This window comes from Colobus angolensis, unplaced genomic scaffold (genome assembly GCF_000951035.1).
Source record: "Colobus angolensis palliatus isolate OR3802 unplaced genomic scaffold, Cang.pa_1.0 Scaffold30, whole genome shotgun sequence".
NCBI lineage: Eukaryota > Metazoa > Chordata > Mammalia > Primates > Cercopithecidae > Colobus > Colobus angolensis.
Window position 1 is genome coordinate 4,839,109 of NW_012116266.1, and position 21,853 is coordinate 4,860,961.

General features: G+C 38.9%; 1 protein-coding gene across 2 annotated transcripts in view; it reads right to left on the reverse strand.

The window, feature by feature from the left end:
* The window catches only part of ICOS (inducible T-cell co-stimulator), a 25,084-nt gene extending 6,751 nt beyond the window's left edge, over positions 1-18,333 (reverse strand). For both annotated transcript variants that reach the window (XM_011949898.1, XM_011949897.1), the window contains exon 1: positions 18,192-18,333. In XM_011949898.1, coding sequence (XP_011805288.1) covers positions 18,192-18,249 — 58 coding nt within the window. In that variant the 5' untranslated portion in view covers positions 18,250-18,333. The remainder of the gene's footprint in view (positions 1-18,191) is intronic.
* Positions 18,334-21,853: the final 3,520 nt, after the last annotated feature.

Sequence of the window (21,853 nt, forward strand, 5' to 3'; positions counted from 1 at the left end):
ATATATTAAAATATATGTATTATATGTATATGTATACTACAATATATACAGACTATGTATGTATGTATATACAAACAATTGTATACATATACATATATCTATATACACATACGTTATTCCTCCTGCTGGAGAGTAAAAGAACAGACTAATCATTTTCAAATGATAGAAATGTATTTTCTCCAAACCTCATCCACTGAGAACCAAATCAAGACCTGATAATAAATGTAAAGTCCCAGATTTTTGTTTATTTTTTCACCCTTTTTTCTTTTTTCTTTTCTTTTCTTTTCAGAGAAAAGGTTTTACCTACAGTGCAGTGGCATGATCCTAGCTCATTGTAGCCTCCACTTCCTAGGCTCAAGGGACCCTCCTGCCTCAGCCTCCCAAGAAGCCGGGAATAAAGGCACACGCCACCATATCTGGCTATTTTTGAAAAAGAAATTTTGTAGAGACAGGTCTCACTATGTTGCCCAGCCTGGTCTTGAACTCCTGGCTTCAAGCAATCCTCCTGTCTCAGCCTCTTAAAGTGCTGGGATTACAGACATGAACTACCATGCCCAGGCCCACTTTTTCATTTTCTGAAATAAATTTACGCTTATTGGAAGCCAAGGTTGTTTTTGCAAGCTACATAGGAATCACAGAACGAAAAAACTGACATCGCCTTGGCCTGGTGGTTGCTGATTCTGAGTTTTTAGACTATAAATTCAAACTGCTCATTGCCTTCCCTTTCTTTTTGTTTTATTTCCCTTTTTATTATGACAATTGTTCATGCTGAAATTGTTTAGGAAAATGATTAGCATGCTGATTTTTTCCTAAGTTTTGAAATCTTGGTCTTTGTTTTTGAGAAAACTATAGAAGTGCAAAAAAAATTTAAGGAGAAAAATTACCTAGTTCTACAGTGAAATAGAAATACTCTTTGTATATTTTTGCTCCTTATCTTTCAGAAACATACTTATTATTTATAGCAAACATGTTATTTTGTGTTCTGCTATTGTTATTTTATGTCATAAGCATTTCATTTTTTACATAGTCACTATAATTATCCTTTTTGAGGACTATATTATTGGCCCAAATGTTAATCTATCATAATTTGTTAAACTAAAATACTAATGTTGGATATTGGGATTATTTTCAGCATTTTGCTTTTATGTAAATATTATGACATTTGGTCAAAATGTTTAAAAGCTGTAATAATATGTATTGCTATTTTGCTTTCTGAAATTTGTAACAGGATTAGCATTACGCAGGAGGGGCTATTTGTCACACCTCTACTTACACTAGTTGCCTTAATTTTATTTAAGATTCACAATTACTTATTTTCTTAATATCCCTAGGCTTCAATTTATATTTCCCCTATATATCTTCAATTTGGGTGATTTGATTGTGAAAATAAACACAAATGTTCTAGTCTTCAGTTATAGTAGTCCCTATTATTCAAGCTAATTCTCACACCAAAACAGCCAAAAATGTTGAACAAATGTCCAAAAATATTATTAAAAGCATTAAAGAGTGACACAAAGGAGAAGAAATTACCTGGCTAAATTTGAAGAGAGAACCAGAACCCCCAGAGACAAGCAAAGCTTGGAAGCTGTTTTTACTCTGAAAGCATTGCTGTTCTTTCAAATTCAAACTTTTGTTTTTATGTCTTAGCTCCCAGAATCTGCAGAGTGAAAGATCTAGCAGAAAACTCTCTCCCCAATAAATTGGGATCCCAAAGAGTTACATTCTTGGAGCATAGGTAAACCAGAAATAAACCAGACCTCATTCAGATTAGATGGTCCAGAAAAATCTTCTGGACTTCAATGGTCTAGAAAATCTCAATCTTTGAATTTTCTTTAAGGAGACTTGCATTATTATTACCCTTCAGCTTTTGAAAGTAAAAATGCAAACTATTACAAGAAGAAAAGATTGACATCCTAGGCCTCAAAAAATTTCCTACAAATAATATTCACATTCAATGGCAAACGCATCATAAAAATAATGACACATACAAGAAAACAAGGTAACAACAGAAACAACAAACTACAAAAACAAACTCACGATTTATATATTTGAATTATCAGGTCCCCAAGATAAAGTAATTGAGCTTATTATGCTTAAGCAAATACAAGAAAAACTTGTAATAATATCTGTAGTACACAGGAAAATTTAAGTCAACTAATTTGAAAAAGAACCTACAAGAATCGGCCAAAAAAAATGCACTAACTGAGATTTAAAACTCAATAGAGAGGTTTAATATATATCAGACAGAGTTAAAGAGAAAATTGGTGAGCCAGCAGATAGGTTGGAAAAATTAGTTAGAACCCAGTCACACTCCACAGATTCAAGAATCCCAACAATTTACAAGCATATTTTTTAAAAGTATGCACACCTAGATGTATCTTCGTGAAAATCCTAAAAGCAGCCAGAGAAAAGAGACTGATTACCTTCCAAGGAGCAACTATTAGACTGTTTCAATATCAACAATAAGAGCCCTGATATGGTGGAATTACAACATACACCTCCAATGTGCTAAAAGATACATCTGTCAATATAGACCACATTGTCTAGAAAGATAGTGAAGGTATATGTAATTTGAAACTTTTCTAAGTGAAGTATACATGTTGTGGTTTCTTCCATAATTACTAAAAAATAGAAATAGTTAATATAATCTGAATTAGTATCACAAAATTCAGCCTAAAGGTTTTGTCTAAAGAGGGAGAAAGAGTTGGAATCAGAAGGAAACAGGGGTGTTGACCATCTTGTATTTCTTGACCTGTGTTGATTATGAGGGTGAGGTAGTATGCTTTAGCACTATTCATTAAATTTTACATTTTTTTTTCACTTTTCTATATGGATGTTTTGTTTTATAATAACAAGTCTTTTTAAAAGCATACAGAAGGAAAATAATACTTGCTTCATTTTAAAAACTGGAGGGAACAATGTAAACAAGAGGCAAAGAAAAAAACTGTTGGCATGAGAACAGGTGCAGTCTACATTAGATTAAAACGTAGGGTATTTTGCTTGGGTCCTTATTTGTCTGACAGTAAAATATGAAATATGTTGCCCCACTGTTGCTTTGATGTGTATGTCTCTACCGTCTGCTGCAGAAGATAAAATCAGTGGACTAGTTCTCGGTTCCTTTAGAAATGTTCATGAAAAATTTCCCAGAGTCTTTAGAATGGCAGTAAGTAAACCACAAAGATCTTGGAGCCAAAGTGTCTGTGGTCACTATGTATACCAGACATAGATGCATTGTCTTCTACTTCTGAAGATGATTTTGTCAGCAGATTTTTCCCCCATTGTGCCCACACTGTGGCAAACACAAGAGGACATGAATGGTTGGCGGTGCAGTGCGGTGGAAGTGCACTGCAGTGGCTCCCAAGGAAACCAGAGGCAAATTCTGGCACTAGCAAGGCCCTGTGGCTAGGGTGCCCCTGTGGAATTCAGCCTCCTCCTCTATGAAATAAGGAAGTGAAACAAAAATATCGTAATGTTCTTTCTAACACTTGCTTTCTCTGGATTCAGGATCAGAATACATCCAGGTAAGACCACAAACAACTGAGAGAGCTAATCCTTTGCTGTTGGGTGAGTCCTCCGCAGGGAAAACAATGTTCCTGTTAACCACTTTCAGTCTCAATATCCTAATGGGTTATTCCAGAAAGTCAGAATAAATTTTTTGTGTTTAGGTAGGACTAGGAATGCTGTGCCTCAATTTTTCTTGAATGGCATGTTGAAAGTGTGTGCCACTGACATCAGCTGAAGATTTCAAAGTGTCTTTCTATTGGACACTCTGCTTTTTTTTTTTTTTTTTTTTTTTTTGAGACAGTTTTGTTCTGTCACCAAGGCTGGAGTGCGGTGGTACAATCTCAGCTCACTGCAACCTCTGCCTCCTAGGTTCAAGCGATTCTCCTGCCTCAGCTTCCCAGGTAGCTGGGACTACAGGCAAGTGCCACCACACCCAGCTCATTTTTGTATTTTTAGTAGAGACAGGGTTTCACCATGTTGGCCAGGATGGTCTCAATCTCTTGACCTCGTGATCCGCCCGCCTTGGCCTCCCAAAGTGCTGGGATTATAGGTGTGAGCCACCGCGCCTAGCCTGGACACTCTTAATTATTCATTTTATTATTTTTAATTTAAAAACTACCTGGATCACCTATTTATTATGAAATGTAGTGATCAGAAGGCTGACTTCAGTTTCCACATATCCAGTGTTTAGACTTTCCATCTGGAAAACCACTTGGCAGCTCTAAGTCTGCAGTTTGAATGTTTTTAACCATAGCATTTAATTAATTACTTTGTAACTATTTTGGCAGATATAGAACAGATATGCTTGCTATAACTTGAACATTTGTGCCCCTCAGACTGACACTCATATTGAAAATTAATCCCCAGTGTAATAGAATTGGGAGATGGGGCCTTTAAGAAATGATTGGCAGAACCCTCATGCAGAGCTTAATCCAATTCATGGGTTAATGGGTTAACAGATTAATAGGTTATCACAGGAGTGGGTTAATTATCATGAGAGTTAGTATGTTATAAACAGCCAGACTGGCTGTCTCTCAAGAACCTCCTCATCATGTAATCCTCTGTAATGCCTTGGGCCTCTGATGAGTGTCCCCACCAGCAAGAGAAGGCCCTCACCAAATTTCGCCCCTAGGCCTCAGCCTAGACCTAGTCCCCTAGACCCCTAGACTTAGGCCCCAGCCTCCAGAACTGTAAGAAATACATTTCTTTTCTTTATAAATTACCCAGTCTCCAGTATTCAGTGATAGCAACAGAAAATGGACTTAAACAATGCTCAAAAGACAAATTACAAATTCTTCTTAGCCTTTGGTAACATTTGAAAATAGTACTAAAGGAGACTGCCCCTTATAACCATGACTAAAGCATTTAATGGATAGGTAATTTAAGGAAGATCTGAATACGTTAGTTTCTTATAACTGCAGAAGCAGCTACGATCTTTTCTCCATCCTTCTTGGATATTCTTATCTCCAAGTCTAATACTCAGCCTGGAATGCTGGTATGATAGCACCACTTTCATAGATAGTGTCTGTTCTGATTGGTATGGTGTCAAATCTATTTGGTCAATTCTGTTGCCATGCCAGTAGTTAAAAATTGTGAGTGTTCCCCTTACCAATCTCTCTCTTCTTGTTCTTTCTTCCTTTTTCTCATGTTTTCTTTTCTTCTCATACCACCTTTAATATAAAATCTTCTCCAAAATATCCTCTCTCACAGTGTCTTTGATATGCTCCTCACACTTCCTAACATACCATTTCCATTGTCAATAAATTTCATCAACACTGTTCATGTTTCAGGCATCCTATAAATACCCTCAGCTTTACACCTTTTGTTTCCTATAACATGATTCAACCTCTTCTCAGCATCATACACAGTCAGACCTGGTGACCTCTTTTGTGTACATACAGACAACCGAAAGCCCAGACAGATTAAATCATTTGCCCAAGGTCACACAGCTTCCTGGGTGCATGAAAGATTTTTGGTTCAATCCACAATCAAAGTGTCACCAGCAACAACAGAAGTATAATAAAAGTAGGCAACCACAGGAAGCTAGACAGCGGTCACTAACAACAGAGTTACAGGACCACTGCTAAAATCTGTGTGCAGGAAGAATGCCTAATTTCCGGCACCTCTGTCTTATGTCCAACAGAATCTATCCACTTCTCCTCCATCTCAGCTTCAACTGGTCCAAACCATTGTCACCTCTCCCTGGGACTACAAGAGCTTCCTAACTACAAAAGCTTCTGCTTTTACTCTTGCCCATTTACAATCCATTCTCCACAAAGAAACCAGAATGACCTTCTTACATACATAATCCAATAGAGTCATTGTTCTGCTTATAAAATCTCCAGGGGCTTCTCATTTCACTTACAGTAAAATCTAACTCCTTACCCTGGTTTCCCATGACTTACGTGACCTGTCCTACCTCCCCATTTTATACCAGTCACACACTACACCACAGTCACACTGCCCTTCTTTCTGTTCCTCAAACACACAAAGCTGGTTCCCAAGGCTTTTAATTTGTCATTTCTCCACCTAGAGCATTCTCTCTGATTTTTACATGGCTGCTTCTTTGTCATCGTTCAAAAGTAATGACACTTCTTCAGTGATCACTGGCCACCCAATCTAAAGAATATATCCAGGTCTTTGTCTAGTATGTCAACTGAGATAAAGCATTTATCACTGTCTGAAATTATCTGGTTTATCTTATTGTTTTTTTCTTCATTGTCTGGCTACTCCACTCTAACGTAAGCTTTAAAATCAGGGACCTTGTTGGTCTTATTCACAAATCCATCCCAAGTATCTGCAATAATACCTGGTATGTTGTAAGCTGCAATCAGTTATTTATTGGATGGATGAAAGCATGGTTGGATGGGTGAACAAATGAATACGTAGACGGTGACATTTTAAATCCGAGGAGATGAAGCATAGGATTTATAATGTAAGAGCCAAAAGGGCTTCTAGAAATGACAAGTTAAACCTTTTATTTTGCATTTTCCATTTGCATTTATCAAATTAAACTAGAGCCAGAAAAGGTGAATATTTTGCCCAGGATTACGTAGCTCATAGCTGGGACATGATTCCAGAGTTAGCTATACTATGCCATGTTGCTTTTCTTCTGGAAACAAGTACATGAAGATACACAATCATGCATACAAGACACTACCCAAACTGACATGTCATGTTCTAATGGAAATTATCTGTCTGAGCTTTAAAGAAAAACTTTCTTTACCGACAGATATCCACTGGGCTCATAAATACTTACTTAGATAACTGATGATTATCTTGGCTCTTATATGTCTATGGAGGGCAAGACAACTTTGTTCCATCCAAGTGAGAAACAAACCTGGTTGCTAACTTGGATGTCCCAAAGTGCAGCCATTACATTTGCCCAATATATGGCCAGGACAAGAACTCCTGGACCAATGGTTGTTCTAATACACCAAGGTGTTTTATAAACACAGCATGTTAGTGATCTGTGATATAAACATCATCCTATATCTTTTAGCACTTAATATGTTACTAAAAACACAAAAAGGAATGTGTGGTCTTGGATCCTGGTGATGAGTCTTAAAATCTGAATATTAAACATGAGGTTCTGTTTTGCTACCATATCTGTTTACTTTTTATTGGAAACCCTAGATTATAATCAGTCTAGAGAACAGGTACTATATTTTCTTCATCACATAGAGTACTGTGTCTAACAGGGCATATTCTTCCCAATCGAGGCTCAAGTCTGTTAACTGCTGCTAACAATAATTTTTATAGGCTGGGGGCGGTGACTCATGCCTGTAATCCCAGTACTTTTGGGAGGCCGAGGCGGGAGGATCACGAGGTCAAGAGATCGAGACCATCCTGGCTAACACAGTGAAACCCCACCTCTACTAAAAATACAAAAAATTAGCTGGGCATGGTGGCGTGCGCTACTCAGGAGTCTGAGGCAGGAGAATCGCTTGAACCTGGGAGTTGGAGGTTGCAGTGAGCCAAGATCACACCACTGCACTCCAGCCTGGCAACAGAGCAAGACTCCATCTCAAAATATAATAATAATAATTTTATAATATTACTGTTGATATCAATAGACTAATGTTTTCAAGAGTAAAATAAAAATCTTTATATTAGGTGATCTCTTTAGGTTTTCAAAATTTATAAAGCACAAGAACATTTTCATCTTCTTTTGGGGGACTATTAAGAAAATTTCTGAAGAAAAGGTCATTCACCTGAGAACTGCACTATAGTGCAGATGAGTTCATTTGCCAGTTGATGCTTTTAATATCTGAACTACTTCATTTCTCCAGGATAAGACGCTCTTGCTGAGACCCATCCTGCTGGGACTCTTTGCAAGCAGTTGTATTGTTCCTGGTTGAAAATCCTCTGGAGGAAACATTTAAAGAATCCACTCAGTGCAGAGCGTGCAAGATGTCAGAAGTGTAATTTTATTTTCTTTAACTTAGACTTCTAACCACAAACCTCCACAAAGGTCCCAGAGTGATGGAAAGATAAGATCTCCTGAGTTTGTAATCATTGATAGTGCTTATTAAACACACTTTCTGTAATGAAACAATGATAAGTATTAGCTTAGCACAGCACATGAATGTGACACAAGAGGCAAAAGTCTAAAAATTGAAATGTTTATATTAGGTTTGAGTTACTTTTGATCTTTTACTAAGAAATTCTGGCATTTTTTTAAAAAGTGCTTCCTACTACTTTTCTCACCTTTCATAAAAGCAATGTCATGTCTTACAAGTCTACTAGCTAAAACCTTTAGAATCCTGGTTAGTAGATTTTTATGTATGCATCATTCTAAACTTACATTGTTATTCAAAGGCACCCATAATCTAAAGAAGCAATTGAGGCAAGGAAGAGAGAGAGGATAGACAAGATAAACCCAATCTAATCTAAATGCCTAACATTTGGAGGAAAAAAAATGGGAAGTAGAAAAGTGAGGAGAAAAAGCCAAAACAGTACTCATGTGCACACACACAATATGTGCATTGTTTTACTCTCCAAGGAACTCCACAGGGGGTACAAAACAACCTTTTGGTTCTCTAAATGTATATAATAAGAAAAATGAAAGATTGATTTTCTCCTAGTTAAAACTGATTTCTTCATGAAAAATGAAAAAATCCCAGCGGTATTATAAAACTTCATAGCAATATTCACAAAGTAATTAATTTGCAAACAAGTTATTTTGTTAGTTACTTCATTGCCTTTGATTTGAAACTATTGTACTAGGGAAATCATATGAGATTAAATGAACCCACCTCTCTTCCACAGAGTGGGAGGGAGAGAGGATTTTCTCTACACCTCTGAATACCTACATTGCTTCCCATTGCTCAGCTACTGTGCAAAACTCCTTGGGCACATGGACAGGGTGTTCGCTGCCTGAACTCATTTGCACCTATGGTTCCAGCTCTCATGTCTACCCCCAGGAGCCACATTTTCTCTCCAGCCCAAACTTCTAGTTCCTTGTTTCTAAATTCCTTTCAACATCACTATCTGGATATACCCTAACACATCAAGTGTAACCTTTCCAAACTGAGCTCAGTACAGTCATGCACTGCATAAATGACGTGTCAGTCAATGATGAACTGTATATGTGGTGGTCCCATAAGATTATATACTGTAATTTTTAATGTCCCTTTTATGTGTTTAGTTACACAAATATTTACCATTGTTCTACCATGACCTGCAGTATTCAGTACAGTAACATGCTGTACAGGTTAGTAGCCTAGAAGCAATAGGCTACTCCACATAGCCTAGGTAGTGCAGGTAGATGATGCCTACTAGATGGTAGATAATGTCTACTAGTACCTACTAGTACCATCTAGTAGGCATCATCATGTCAGTACACTCGATGATATTCACACAACAAAATCACTAAGGACACATTTCTCAGAATGTATTCCCATTGTCAAGTGGCACATGACTGTATTCATTCACCAAACCCAAACCCTGTCTTTTCAGGGAGTCACTAGTCTGACCTTAGGAACCTCAGAGTCTTCCTCATTTCTTCCTCTCTCTGATTTTCATCATCCAATTGGTCACTAAGCCCAGTTGACTCCAGCTCATTAATATCTCTTAAATTCAATTCTTTATCTCCATTCCCATTGCCAATCCGCACCTTTTTCATGTCTTCCCTTTATCTGTGGAAGCATCCTCTTGACTGGCCTTCTTAACACTGATCTCTCTCCTCCCCATCCTTCCTCCATGCTGCTCCCAAAATTATGTTTCAGAAAAGCATTTCACTCCCCAGTTTAAAAGTCTATTAGTGTTCTATTGCTTATAAGGTATTTTAAAATATATATATCTGGCTTGACACAAAATGCTTTCACAATCTCATAGGCCATCTATTGAAGCCACACTGAACTTTTTGGCCATTTCTTTCACACTTCTGTTCTTTATTGCTCGAATATGCTTCACACTTCAATATTTCTGTTACCATAAACTAAAATATCTGATTACCCGTTAATCTGAGAAGAAATTATCATTCATTCTTCAAGAACCATTTTAAATGTCAACTTCTCTCTTGAGATATTTCCAAGACCACCAGACAAAGACTCTTATTTCTATGCTCCCCATAATACTTTGTTTAGGCCAGTATATTTTAGTGCATAGCATCTTGGATCATAACTATTTTTGTATGTCTTCCTCATTTAACCATGAGCTCCACAAAGATAAGGACTGCATTACAGTTGCCTAAACAATCCCAGGACCTTGAACATAGTGGAAGCTCAATCATATTAAATAAAAGAATTAATATTAATAGAATAATATAAAAGCTAAGCATGTTTGGCAAATATCTTTGTAATGGGCCAAGAAGAGGAGCAGGAAAAGTAGAGCAAGAGATCCCACAAGGCTCTTCAACATCCCCAAAAAAATCACACTAGTTCACCAGCAATGGATACAAACCAAGAAGAAATTCCTCATTTACCTGAAAAAGAATTCAAGATGTTAGTTATTAACCTCCTGAAGATTGGGAGATACTTATTTCCCAGTCAAAAAGAAAGACTCATGGGAAAGGGAGACCCTCCTCTCCCAAACACACACTCTGACTGGAGAAGCTGAAGGTCTGTTTGTGGAGAAGTTTCCAACTTTATCTGGAGGTGAGTCACGTTAGAGAGCCAAATGGAGCAAAATACAGGGGTAGAGGAAGCTGCAGAAAGGCTCTGGGAGCTCAGTGGGTCCCCAAGCAGCCCATTCCTGCCAGACGCCACAGGGATCCATCTGGAGGGTGGCCAGAGGAGCAGGGTGTAAAACTCCACAGGGAGAAGGAATTCTCTGGTTGAACTCCATAACTATTTGAACAGAGCAAGAAGTCTCCTGGCCTGAACTGGGGGTAGGCCATGAATCCAGCATGCAGACTTCACATGCAGGGGAAGAACTAAAGTCCTTTTCTTTCACAGCTGGGAGGCAGAATGCCCTGGGCAAGTTTTCAAGCCAGTCTCACCGCCTGCCTGGAAACAGACTCGGGGCTGTTGAGGGAGGCATTAGAGTGAGACCGGTCCTTCGGTTTGCATGGGATCTGGGTGAGACCTGTGACTACCAGTTTTCCCCCACTTCCCTGAAAACCTGCATGACTCAGCAGAGATAGCCATAATCCTCCTAGGTACACAACTCCAGGGACCTGGGAATCTCACCCACATCCTCCACAGCAGCCACAGCAAGACCTGCTCAAGGAGAGTCTGAGCTCAGACATGCCTAGCCCTGCCCCCACCTGATGGTTCTTCCCTACCCACCCTGGTTAGCAGAAGACAAAGGGCATGTAATCTTGGGAGTTCTAGGGCCCTGCCCACCACCAGACCCTCTCTATACTATTACAGCTGATGCTTTCTGGAAAGCACCACCTCCTGGCAGAAGGCCAACCAGCACAAAAATAGAGCATTAAACCACCAAAGTCAAAGGCCCTCATGGAGTCCATTGCACCCTTTGCCACCTCCACCAGAACAGGCACGGGTATCCACGGCTGAGAGACCCACAGACAGTTCACATCACAGGAATCTGTGCAGACAATCCCCAGTACCAGCCCGGAGCCGGGTAGACTCGCTGGGTAGCTAGATCCAGAAGAGAGACAATCACTGCAGTTTGGCTCACTGGAAGCCACATACATAGGAAAAGGGGAAGAATACGACATCAAGGGAACACCCTGTGGGACAAAAAAATCTGAACAGCCTTCAGCCCTAGACCTTCCCTCTGACAGAGCCTACCCAAATGAGAAGAAACCAGAAAACCAACTCTGCTAATATGACAAAACAAGGCTCTTCAACATCCCCAGAAAATCACACTAGTTCACCAGCAATGTATCCAAACCAAGAAGAAATTCCTCATTTACCTGAAAAAGAATTCAAGAGGTTAGTTATTAAGCTAATCAGGGAGAGACCAGAGAAATGTGAAGCCCAATGCAAGGAAATCAAAAAAAATGATACAAGAAGTGAAGGGAGAAATATTCAAGGAAATAGATAGCTTAAAGAAAAATCAATAAAAATTTCAGGAAACTTTGTACACACTTTTAGCAATGCAAAATGCTCTGGAAAGTCTCACCAATAGAATTGAGCAACTAGATGAAAGAAATTCAGAGATCGAAGACAAAATCTTTGAATTAACCCAGTCCAACAAAAACAAAGAATAAAGAATAAGATAATGTGACACCAGGGTCCACACACTTACTTAATCTCTTCACCAATAATCTAATCCAACCTCCTCACTGTACAGAAACTCAAGCATCAGAGCTAAAGAGATTTGCTAAGAAATAAAAAAACAAAAAGAAGCTTTTAACATTAAGCTAGATACGAAAATGAATTTTAGGTATTTATTTTCCTTCTAGGTATATTGGATATATTATCACCCCTAATACTTAAAGTAGTATTCACATTGGTGCCACATATGTGTTCTGTGATTGAAAGGGTTATTATACATCAAAAAATTATTTTAAAGCGGCTTAGATATGAAATTACATTGTACATAACACACTCATTTCCCTAGACATTTTCATTCATCAGCCGTCATGTATTAAGCTGGGCTGTCATTGTACCTGGGTTCTTCTCCGATGAAGTCTAAATTCTTAATGATTTTCCCATCACTTATCTGCCTGTAGAAATGTCCAGAAATGGATTCACATATAGAAGAAACTTTCATCATAATTAACTAAGTGCAAATAGGCACATCTATGAGATTTTTGCATTAGTCCTAGATAGTGCAAAGTAAACAGAACTTTAACTGTGAGTGCAGTAGAGAGTTTGTTGTTGCTATTGTTGTTTTTGCATGAACAGATTCTTTGATACAAAGTCCTAGGAGAACACAAACACAGGCTGTAAAAAAATCTATTTATCAAATTCAAAAAAGTTACCTTTAAATGATCATTAATTGCTTATTGAAAGCCCTGTGTCTGTGTCAACATGGCTCAAATAAACAGATCCTAACAGCACTTGTGGTCAACTGCATGGAAACTCCTGAGTCTATCACCCTATTTGGGGACAATCTGTTTCTTTTTTTTCCTCTAGCAAAGTAGATACAAGCATCATTATGTTATATGTGACCCAGAAGGAAGTTCATATCCCCAGTTTCTGACTCTCTAAACTTGCAAACCTTTATCTGTTTTGGTCAACCTTTCAGGCCAAACTAGTGAAAAAAAAAATTGTTTTTTGACTAACGCTTTCAATTTGTGTGCCATATCCCCTACATACTTAAGTTCCACTTTCCAAAATATAATTGTGAATTTTTATAAGAAGATTTCAAATGCCAAGTTTCTTATTTCACTTTGAATGACCAAAAAGTGCCATTTGACAGACCTAGTTTATTACAACAGCAGTAGTACTGAGGTGCTATTTACAGAGAAACTGTGACCTTTTCTTCAGTTATTGCAAGCTACAAACGATTATAAAATATGTTTTTAAAACTTTGCAAAGCCCAATAAGTCATTCTGCATATAAAACTCAATATTCTTAGAGTAGGGAAGCAGTATATGTTGTAGATTTTGCTGTTTACAACTGTGAATACTGGGATGAATTTTTTTAAGCCAAATAATGCTATGAATCTTACAGTGAAAGCGTGAAATAAGAATTTCAGTCCCCCCTACACGCCTACATTTTGTTTCTACCAAGAAATGGGAATATGCTACTAGTAACTTAAAACTGAAATATCCATTTCATCTGAAGGAGTTGTGGTTAGCAAGCAACAGCAAGTTGTGAAAGCCATTTTGTTCACAAATGATGAAAAAATAAAGGACTCAAGACCTTACATGAGAATAAGAGACATTTCTAGAAAGAGTGGGGAAAAAGAGGATAAGGTATGATTAAACAAATACTAGGAAAAAATGACTGAAATGAAGAATAAAGCTCGAGTCTAGAGATTGAAAATCTTCACCCAGTCTTAAAAAAAAAAAAAAAAATCAATAGAAGGGCCGGGCGCAGTGGTTCAGGCCTGTAATCCCAGCACTTTGGAAGGCGGAGGCGGAGGTGGGCGGATCACGAGGTTGGCAGATTGAGACCATCCTGGCTAACACGGTGAAACCCCGTCTCTACTAAAAATACAAAAAAATTAGCCGGGTGTGGTGGCGGGTGCCTGTGGTCCCAACTACTCGGGAGGCTGAAGCAGGAGAATGGCGTGAACCCGGGAGGTGGAGGCTGCAGTGAGCCGAGATCGCGCCACTGCACTCCAGCCTGGGCGACAGAGCCAGACTCCACCTCAAAAAATATATATATATATACACACACACACATATATATGTGTGTGTGTATATATGTGTGTATGTATATATATGTATATATATAGAAACACAGAGAGGGAAACAGAGGGAGAGTTACACATATCCTGGTGGAATTCCTGAATTCCAATATTGAAGTAAATAGCTTTTGAGATTATGAAATTCTAGAGATTTTTTTTTAATTACTTACAAAGGAATGAGAATTAGACTACCATGAAACTCTTCACCCACAACCCTAGAAGCCAGCAGACAGTGGAGGAATATCTGCAACCACTAAGATGAAAGGCTGCCACCCAGGACTCCTATTCCCAGGAAAGATATCAGTCACCCATCACGGTAAAAGGAAGACACCGTTACCTGTGCTGGAATTCAGAGAGTTGGGGATATTTAAGGAAAATAAGAGAAATCTTCTGATCATCAGATCAGAACAGATCACAAGACAGGAGCAGATGTCCAGAATGATGTTGTCACTGAACATATGTGATGTAAGTGTTAAGAAAGGATTCTTGAAACAGAAGAGAAATACTGTAAGAGGAAACCTAGCAATGATCTGCCACTATAAGTTTAAATTGTTTCTACAAAACCCATATATGGAGCAGGGTGCACTCTGGGGGCAGTGTGAGAGTGGGAAAGGAAGAGCATTCTTAAGTTCTCATGTCAGTGCAGGGGATGGGGACTAGGCACATCAGACAAAGGCATTTTCATTATTTTCATGCAATGATAAACAAGTAGACATTCAATTAAGATTCTTTGAACATGATAATTACTTAGTAAATTAAGAACTGTAGTCGACCTTCCAAATTAATCGGAGGCAAAGAGGAGAGTCAAATAAGATTTCATCACACCAACAAAAATAAGAGAGAAAAACAGGATACAACAAAGAAAAATAAGTAGTAAATAAACATAGAAATAAAATCAAGTAGAGGCTTATGCTGACTGGGAATGGCCTGAATTCATCTATCAAAAGAAAAAATTGACAACTGGGATTTTTTTTAAAATCTAGCAAGAACACTGGAAGGGGGCGCTTCCAGGAGATGACATTTACTCAGTCCTGGAGAGGCTAAGAGGGGCTCCAAGGTCAGCCGTCTTCACAGACTTCTCTCAGATGCTGGAGACACTGAGGGGCTCTTTTCCTGAGTGGAATTTAAGAATCACTAATGGAATGCCTCAGTGATAAAGGAAGGCTCAAAGTGGCCTTGAGGGCTATCTTCCCAGCTTCCTCACAGAACACATCATAAGACATGAACGTTTGTTAGACACCCTCTGCCATCAGCCCCTCCGACTCTGGTGTATTATCCACACTGTTTTTAAAGTAGTCTTTCTAAAACTAGAATTCATCCCATCACTCACCTGGTCCCTGTTGCCCATAAAGTCTACAAAGAGGGTCTCCAAAATGTAGTTAGACATTCACAGTTTTCCTAGATATTTTTACAATTAAAAGCTTCCTATTGTTCCAAATTCATTTAAAAAAAAAAAAAAAAGACTTTGTTAAATTCTACATTGAGATCCATCAAAGACTGGAAATCACCAAGATTCCCATCCTTCTTTAATTCACAACCAAATAACAAAGGTGATCAGAATCACTGAGATTTACGTTCCTTTAGATTTGTGTTACGCCTCCACTACTTCAACACAGTTTACAAAGAATGTAGATGTTGGAGTCACAGTGGAGTTCTAATTTAGGTTCTGCCACCAATTACTGTGTAACAAATCACTTAGCCTTTCCTGGTTGGAAATTCTTCAAACACTGACTAAAGGTAAGAAAGCCTACATCTTCATGGCATGAGAAAGCCTATGTAAATTGAGAGGATTGAAAATATGACAGAGGACAAGCAAGTGCTTAGTTTACTTGAGTTTGGCTCTTTTTGTTTAGAACTTTTAAATGGCAGTTTCTGGATACATGCATTGTGGAGATATTTTGAATAGGATTGTTGTTAGCAGATTTATCGTTACCATTTAGCCACTCATGCCTCGGTTTTGCCACATGTCAAACAGGATGCCACATCACATGGTTGTCTTTATAATGAGAAAGAACATTGGCTGTATTCATTTAGAATCTACTATGAATGTTATTCCAGAATACAAATTATTCATCAGCTTAATCTGGCAACTTGAAATAATCCTACCTAAGGCTGGATCTCATCTTCCAGAGAATTGACACCAATGCTATTTTAATTCTCCTGAGCATAATACCACAACCAGAACCGCCCAAATTGGTTTGGCCTAGTGGAATGATTTTTATCAACACAAACAAACCCTTCCATGAATGGTACAAATGTTCCTGGAAGAATATCCAAAATCTTGAACATAGACCATATGGTCTGAATGGTCTGACCTCTGCTTTCCTTTCCAGCCTCATCTTGGACCAACTTGGACCAGTTGGTCATCTTGGACCAAGTTCAGCCTGTCTGCTCAGGCACATCTGTCTGCCTTCTTCTAGTTCCCTAACCTGACCTCATTCCCTCCTACCACAGGCTCTTTTGCACTTATTCTTTCCACAGTATGGAATGTTCTTCCCTACCTTCATACCATTCTCCCCATTGATTCCTACTTGTCCTTGAAATCTCTACTCAAGTGCCACTTGCACAGGAAACACTTCAATGAACCCTGCTCCTCAGCTCCACCTCCACACCCATCTAATCTAGTCAAGCTCCTTGTTACATTCCCTCATAGAATTGAGTTTTGCCTGTAATTATCATTAATCCATGGGATTATTTGATTAATAATCAAATAATTAAATCAAAAAAATCAGTCCCTACCATGCAGTTACCTTCTGAAGAACAGGGGTTGACCTGGTTTTGCTCATCCTTGTACATACACCATCTGGCACAGTGCCCCATGCTACATGAGTAAATGGATGAATGAAGAATGAATACGAATTCCAGAGCTGCTCATGTCATTCATGCTGCTAAAGGACTTCATGAGATTCTAGAAAAGGCATAAACCAGCAAGTAGCCCAAAACTGTCCTTGGGCTCATTCTTCATTCTTCAGTCCTCTTTTACTTAACAGCACTTAACTCACTTTGAGCCAGCACAAGATGAAACATTTGATCAATTTGATTTTGTTTTCTTAAATTTTTTGTAAAAACAGTAAAATCTACTTTTTACCACTGAAAAATGTATCCCTAGATAGGCTCATACCTACTAAAAGTTCTGCCTTCACTTTTAGTTTATTTGATTATTTAAGTTATTTAATATAACTTCACTTTCCTTTTTTCAACCTCAAGCAGAGGGCTCAGTGTGAAAGAGAAAATAAAAGTAGTGCAAATTATACACAGTAAAAAGCAGCAGAAACATGTATATTAACTTACATTGTATGTAGTATTATTTAAATTGTCCATATAGAGTCTGCTATATACCATTCAAGAGAAAGAATCAGGGACTCCAGAATGATCTTTTTTTTTTTTAAGGTCTACAGGGCCTAGGAAGTATTTTTACATTATCCTTTCCTCCTTGGCTTTTTAGGGTGAACTCTGATACTTAGTGTCAATAAAAACTCTATGGTACCCTGGACATTTCAGATAACAGATCATCCAGGTAAGATTAAAATCAAAATCCTTCTTTTCAAAGCCTTCCCATTTTATCTTCTGGCACAGAAAGAATTCCCAGTCCAAATGCCAGAGCTATTTAATTTTCATTCTGTTGACACAAGTCATTTTGCCTTTCATCTTTCTGTAAGAACAGTAAGCCACTCTGCTACTTTATCCACTGACAGGTAACTCCAAGCAGGTGATTTAAAAATTTAATGGTCTGATGAAACACTTTTTTCATCTCAAGACACAGTATCAAAGGCAGCAATGCAAACTCAATGCCATCCACAGTGACATGAGTGACATGGTGCCCTTGGCCATATCCTCGGGCTGTTCTGAAACTATTCCTGCTTTCAAAAACCAAAACCACTTTCTTTTGGGTGCATAATTTTTTACCTTTGCTTTTTCTTAATGTTTCCTTGAATTATAACTTAATAAGAAATGTTCAATAGGCCACTTACCTGTTAAAACTTTCATGTGCAAGCAGAAGAGAAAGAAATACCAGAGGCCTGACTTCATGTTTGCCAGAAACAGTTAACAGTCCTCGTGTTCAATGTTCAAAGCTGACAGTGAATTCAGGCTCTCAGTTGTTTTCTATTTGCTGGAAAGGAAGTGGGTTTTCTGGGAGTTTATGTAGTGTCACGCTTACCATCAAATCAAGGGGGTGTCTCTTCTTTGATGCCAATGGCTATATGAAAGGCATTATTGCTTATGAGAGTTAAACAATGCATGGATTATTGATGATTTTGAAGACAGAGGAAAACCCTTATTCTGGTTCCTACAAAACAGGTTAAAGAGATAATGCCTGTATTTTTCAGAATCACCATACTTCTCTGAATCAATAGTTATTGGGGATAACAGGACCCACAGATACCCATATGATGAATAAAACATACATTTTGACATATTTCTATCTTATGCTAGGTGCTCCAGAGATAAGAAAGCCTTTGAAATAGGATCAGAAACAAACAAAATCATTATAGAAATTGAAATGAAAAGATCTGAAAGAAGAGCATCATAGGAATCTGAGAGATGATATTTATGTGGCATTCATTGTAGATTGCAATGTTTCAAATGATGCGGCCAGTTTTAAACTAACTTGCACCCTGCTCCTCATATGACAGCAGTCTGTAGGAACCAGGGATTCCTCACCTAGGGCTCAGTGAGACCAAGAACGTTTAAAAGCCTGCCATGGTCTCTCTATCCCTGCAGGGAGGTAAAGTAGACAATAACAACAACAAAAGTAATAACTACATAAATAATGATATGTATATGTACTTAAATGTTTTATATGAAATAATATATCTTAATGCAAAATGTAAAAAATTAAATGTAAAATAATATATTTATATATAAAATATTCATATATACATATTTTTATATATGAATACAGCTAATATTACATGTATATTATGTTTTACATGCATGCAAATGGTTACTGTTTATATACATATTTACATTATAACTATAGTTTATACATATATTAACTTATTTAATCTTCTTAATCATCCCAATGGTGACCACTAACCTCCCATTTTACAGATGAGGAAAACGGAGGCACAGAGAGGAAAAGAACCTGGCCCAAGTCATATAGTAAGTGTCAGTGCTAGGATTTGGAGAGTCTGGCCCTTAACCAAAGCAGGTAGAACCACCCATACCACGGCATGCTGATCCCTCCATCCGGAGATCTGAATGGGCTTCCAGGATGCTAGATCCAGACTGGACTTCCCTTAGCCTGGAGAGATGACATTTAGATGAGAAGCTCAAATCAGCTGGCCAGGGAAACCAAGGTGTGAGTCCAAAAGGTCCAGGCTGTGAAACAGCTTCCAGGTTTGGGGCTTTAGGCCAGCCACTAGCAATGCCAGACCACAGCCAAGGGGTCTGCAAGGCAAGGAGGAGGCTGATCCTGCTGGGATCCCCCTTGCTGCTGAAGTTTCCCCTAGCTACCTTCTATAGGGCTCCTGGGTCTCAGCAGTTGGTGTGAAGGAAGCTGTTTGAGGGACTGAGCTAGCCTGAGCAGTAAAGCCTGGGCTGCCAGGACCCCTGGGACCTTGCTACCCCAGTCTCCTCCCTTTTCACTGAACTCCCCGTGGCATCATGAGGAGAGGCTTCCAGCCCCACCGGCACTGTACTGGAGCCCTTTTCCAGCACACAGGCAGGCAGTGGAGAACAACTGACTTCTTCCAACCTAGTTGAGGCCTAGCTCTGGAACTGAGTATGGGGAGCTTTAACTTCACTTGAACAAAGCTGTCATAAGTTCTAGAGCTCAGGGTTGTTGCACAGAGAAAAACACAAGGCAGGAACCTAGTAATAAACGTGCAGTGAGGACATAGTGTGTGCCAGACACCGGGCTCCACGTGCATTGTCTGATTCCGTTCTCAAACAACTCAATGAGGGAGAATCTGCTATTACTTTCATTTCATAGATGAGGAAACTGAGAGAAAGATTCAGTCATTTGCCCGGGGTCACAGAGCTGATGAGCAACGGAGCCTGTTCAAATCCAGACGGTGAAACTCTGGATTCCAAACTCTTAACTACCCCACCACATTCACATGCTTATCCTCATTTGTTTGGCTAGAAATTACTGGAAGCATTACTTTTTTTGGTCTCCTATTTTCACAGTGGAAGGATGCTTAGGTCCTAAAGGAAATTCCAAGATAATTTGAATGCAAAAAAAAGATGTTCTGGTCAATTGGAGGTATAATGTTTCTACCTCAAGGGGAGAAAAGTCGCACAAGTTATGGTTAAATTCAGCTTTAGTTCAACTGGATATGTGCGGTTTTGTATGATATGAATCTGTTTGCTTTTTCCCAACCCTCTCGCTTCTCAGTTTGTCGGACACTGGGTGGTAAACTGATCCCATAGTGGAGCAGAGCTGGCTTCTATGTAAACGATGTTTTATGTCAAAGTCCTGTTTCAGTGATCCTTCCCATGCCTCACCTTCTCAAAAATCTTGGTCAAGAATACAAGTACTTGTGGTTTTAAATATTCAGAACTGCTTTCACGTGCCTGGAAAATTAACTGGGCAAAAATTTCCATTCACCTCACAGGAAGTGCTTTTTGTTTGCTTTTAAATTTTTTTTCATTCCATGACTTAAGAGGGTTTTGATTTGTGTATGCAGATGCCTGGGGTGAGGGTGGGGCATGGAAAGTTGGTTACATTAAAAGTGTTTTTTATTTCTTGCCTCCTGGGCACCAGAGTTCATCACGCAGCATGCTTGCTCTTCTGAACGGCTGTAGGTGAATGTCTTTCTTTTGCTTTGCTTGAAACTTACCGAAAGCAACATTTGTCTGAGTAAAGAAGCTCAGACACCAGCATGATTGAGTCCAAGCAATAGGGTTAGAAAGCACCCCCCAAATGTCTGTGCTTCATCTAAGCTTGGTTTGCCATTCTGAAAGGGACAAGCATCAAAAGTGAGAGGTCCTTCCTAATCACAATTGCTTCTCCTCCTACCTTGCTATATTGTTGGGTGGTACCACCAACCAGACTTCTCCTTTTTCCTGCTGATTCACCAAAAAACCCCAATTACTCTACTTCTTAACTGTCTCTCAAGTATTTTTTCCTCCTCACTTGCCAAGGTCACTGACTTCGAGTCTGTCATTTCTGTTTCCACTCTTGTCCCATTTCAGTCCCTCTTCATGCTACAACCAGAGTAATCTTTGTAAAATGTAAATAGAATTCATCTGTGTCCCCACCCCTCCCAGCATCCTCCACTGGCTTCCTCTCTTAGATAAGGCCCACATCCCTTCAAGACTCCTTATGAAGGGCAGCTCCTTCTCCAGTTCAGCCTCATCTCTTGCCACATTTGTTCTTTCTTCCTTCTGTACCAAATGTTTCCTTCACACTGAATGACATGAAGTTCTCCAAATTCCCCCAAACTAACTCTTCCTTCGACTGCCAGGAGCCATAATTTTGTCTGTACTTCCCCTCCTCACCACCCTAGCCTACCTTCTTTGGCAGATATTCCACCATCCTTCAGGCCTTTGCTTCCATACCCATCAATTCATCAAAGAAATCTTCCCTGACCAATGTCATTCACTCCCAACCACCCCCATAACTAGTGTCCATTTAGTGGCTTTTCTGCATCCTCCCAACGCTCCTCTGTGTCCCCCATCCTAGAAA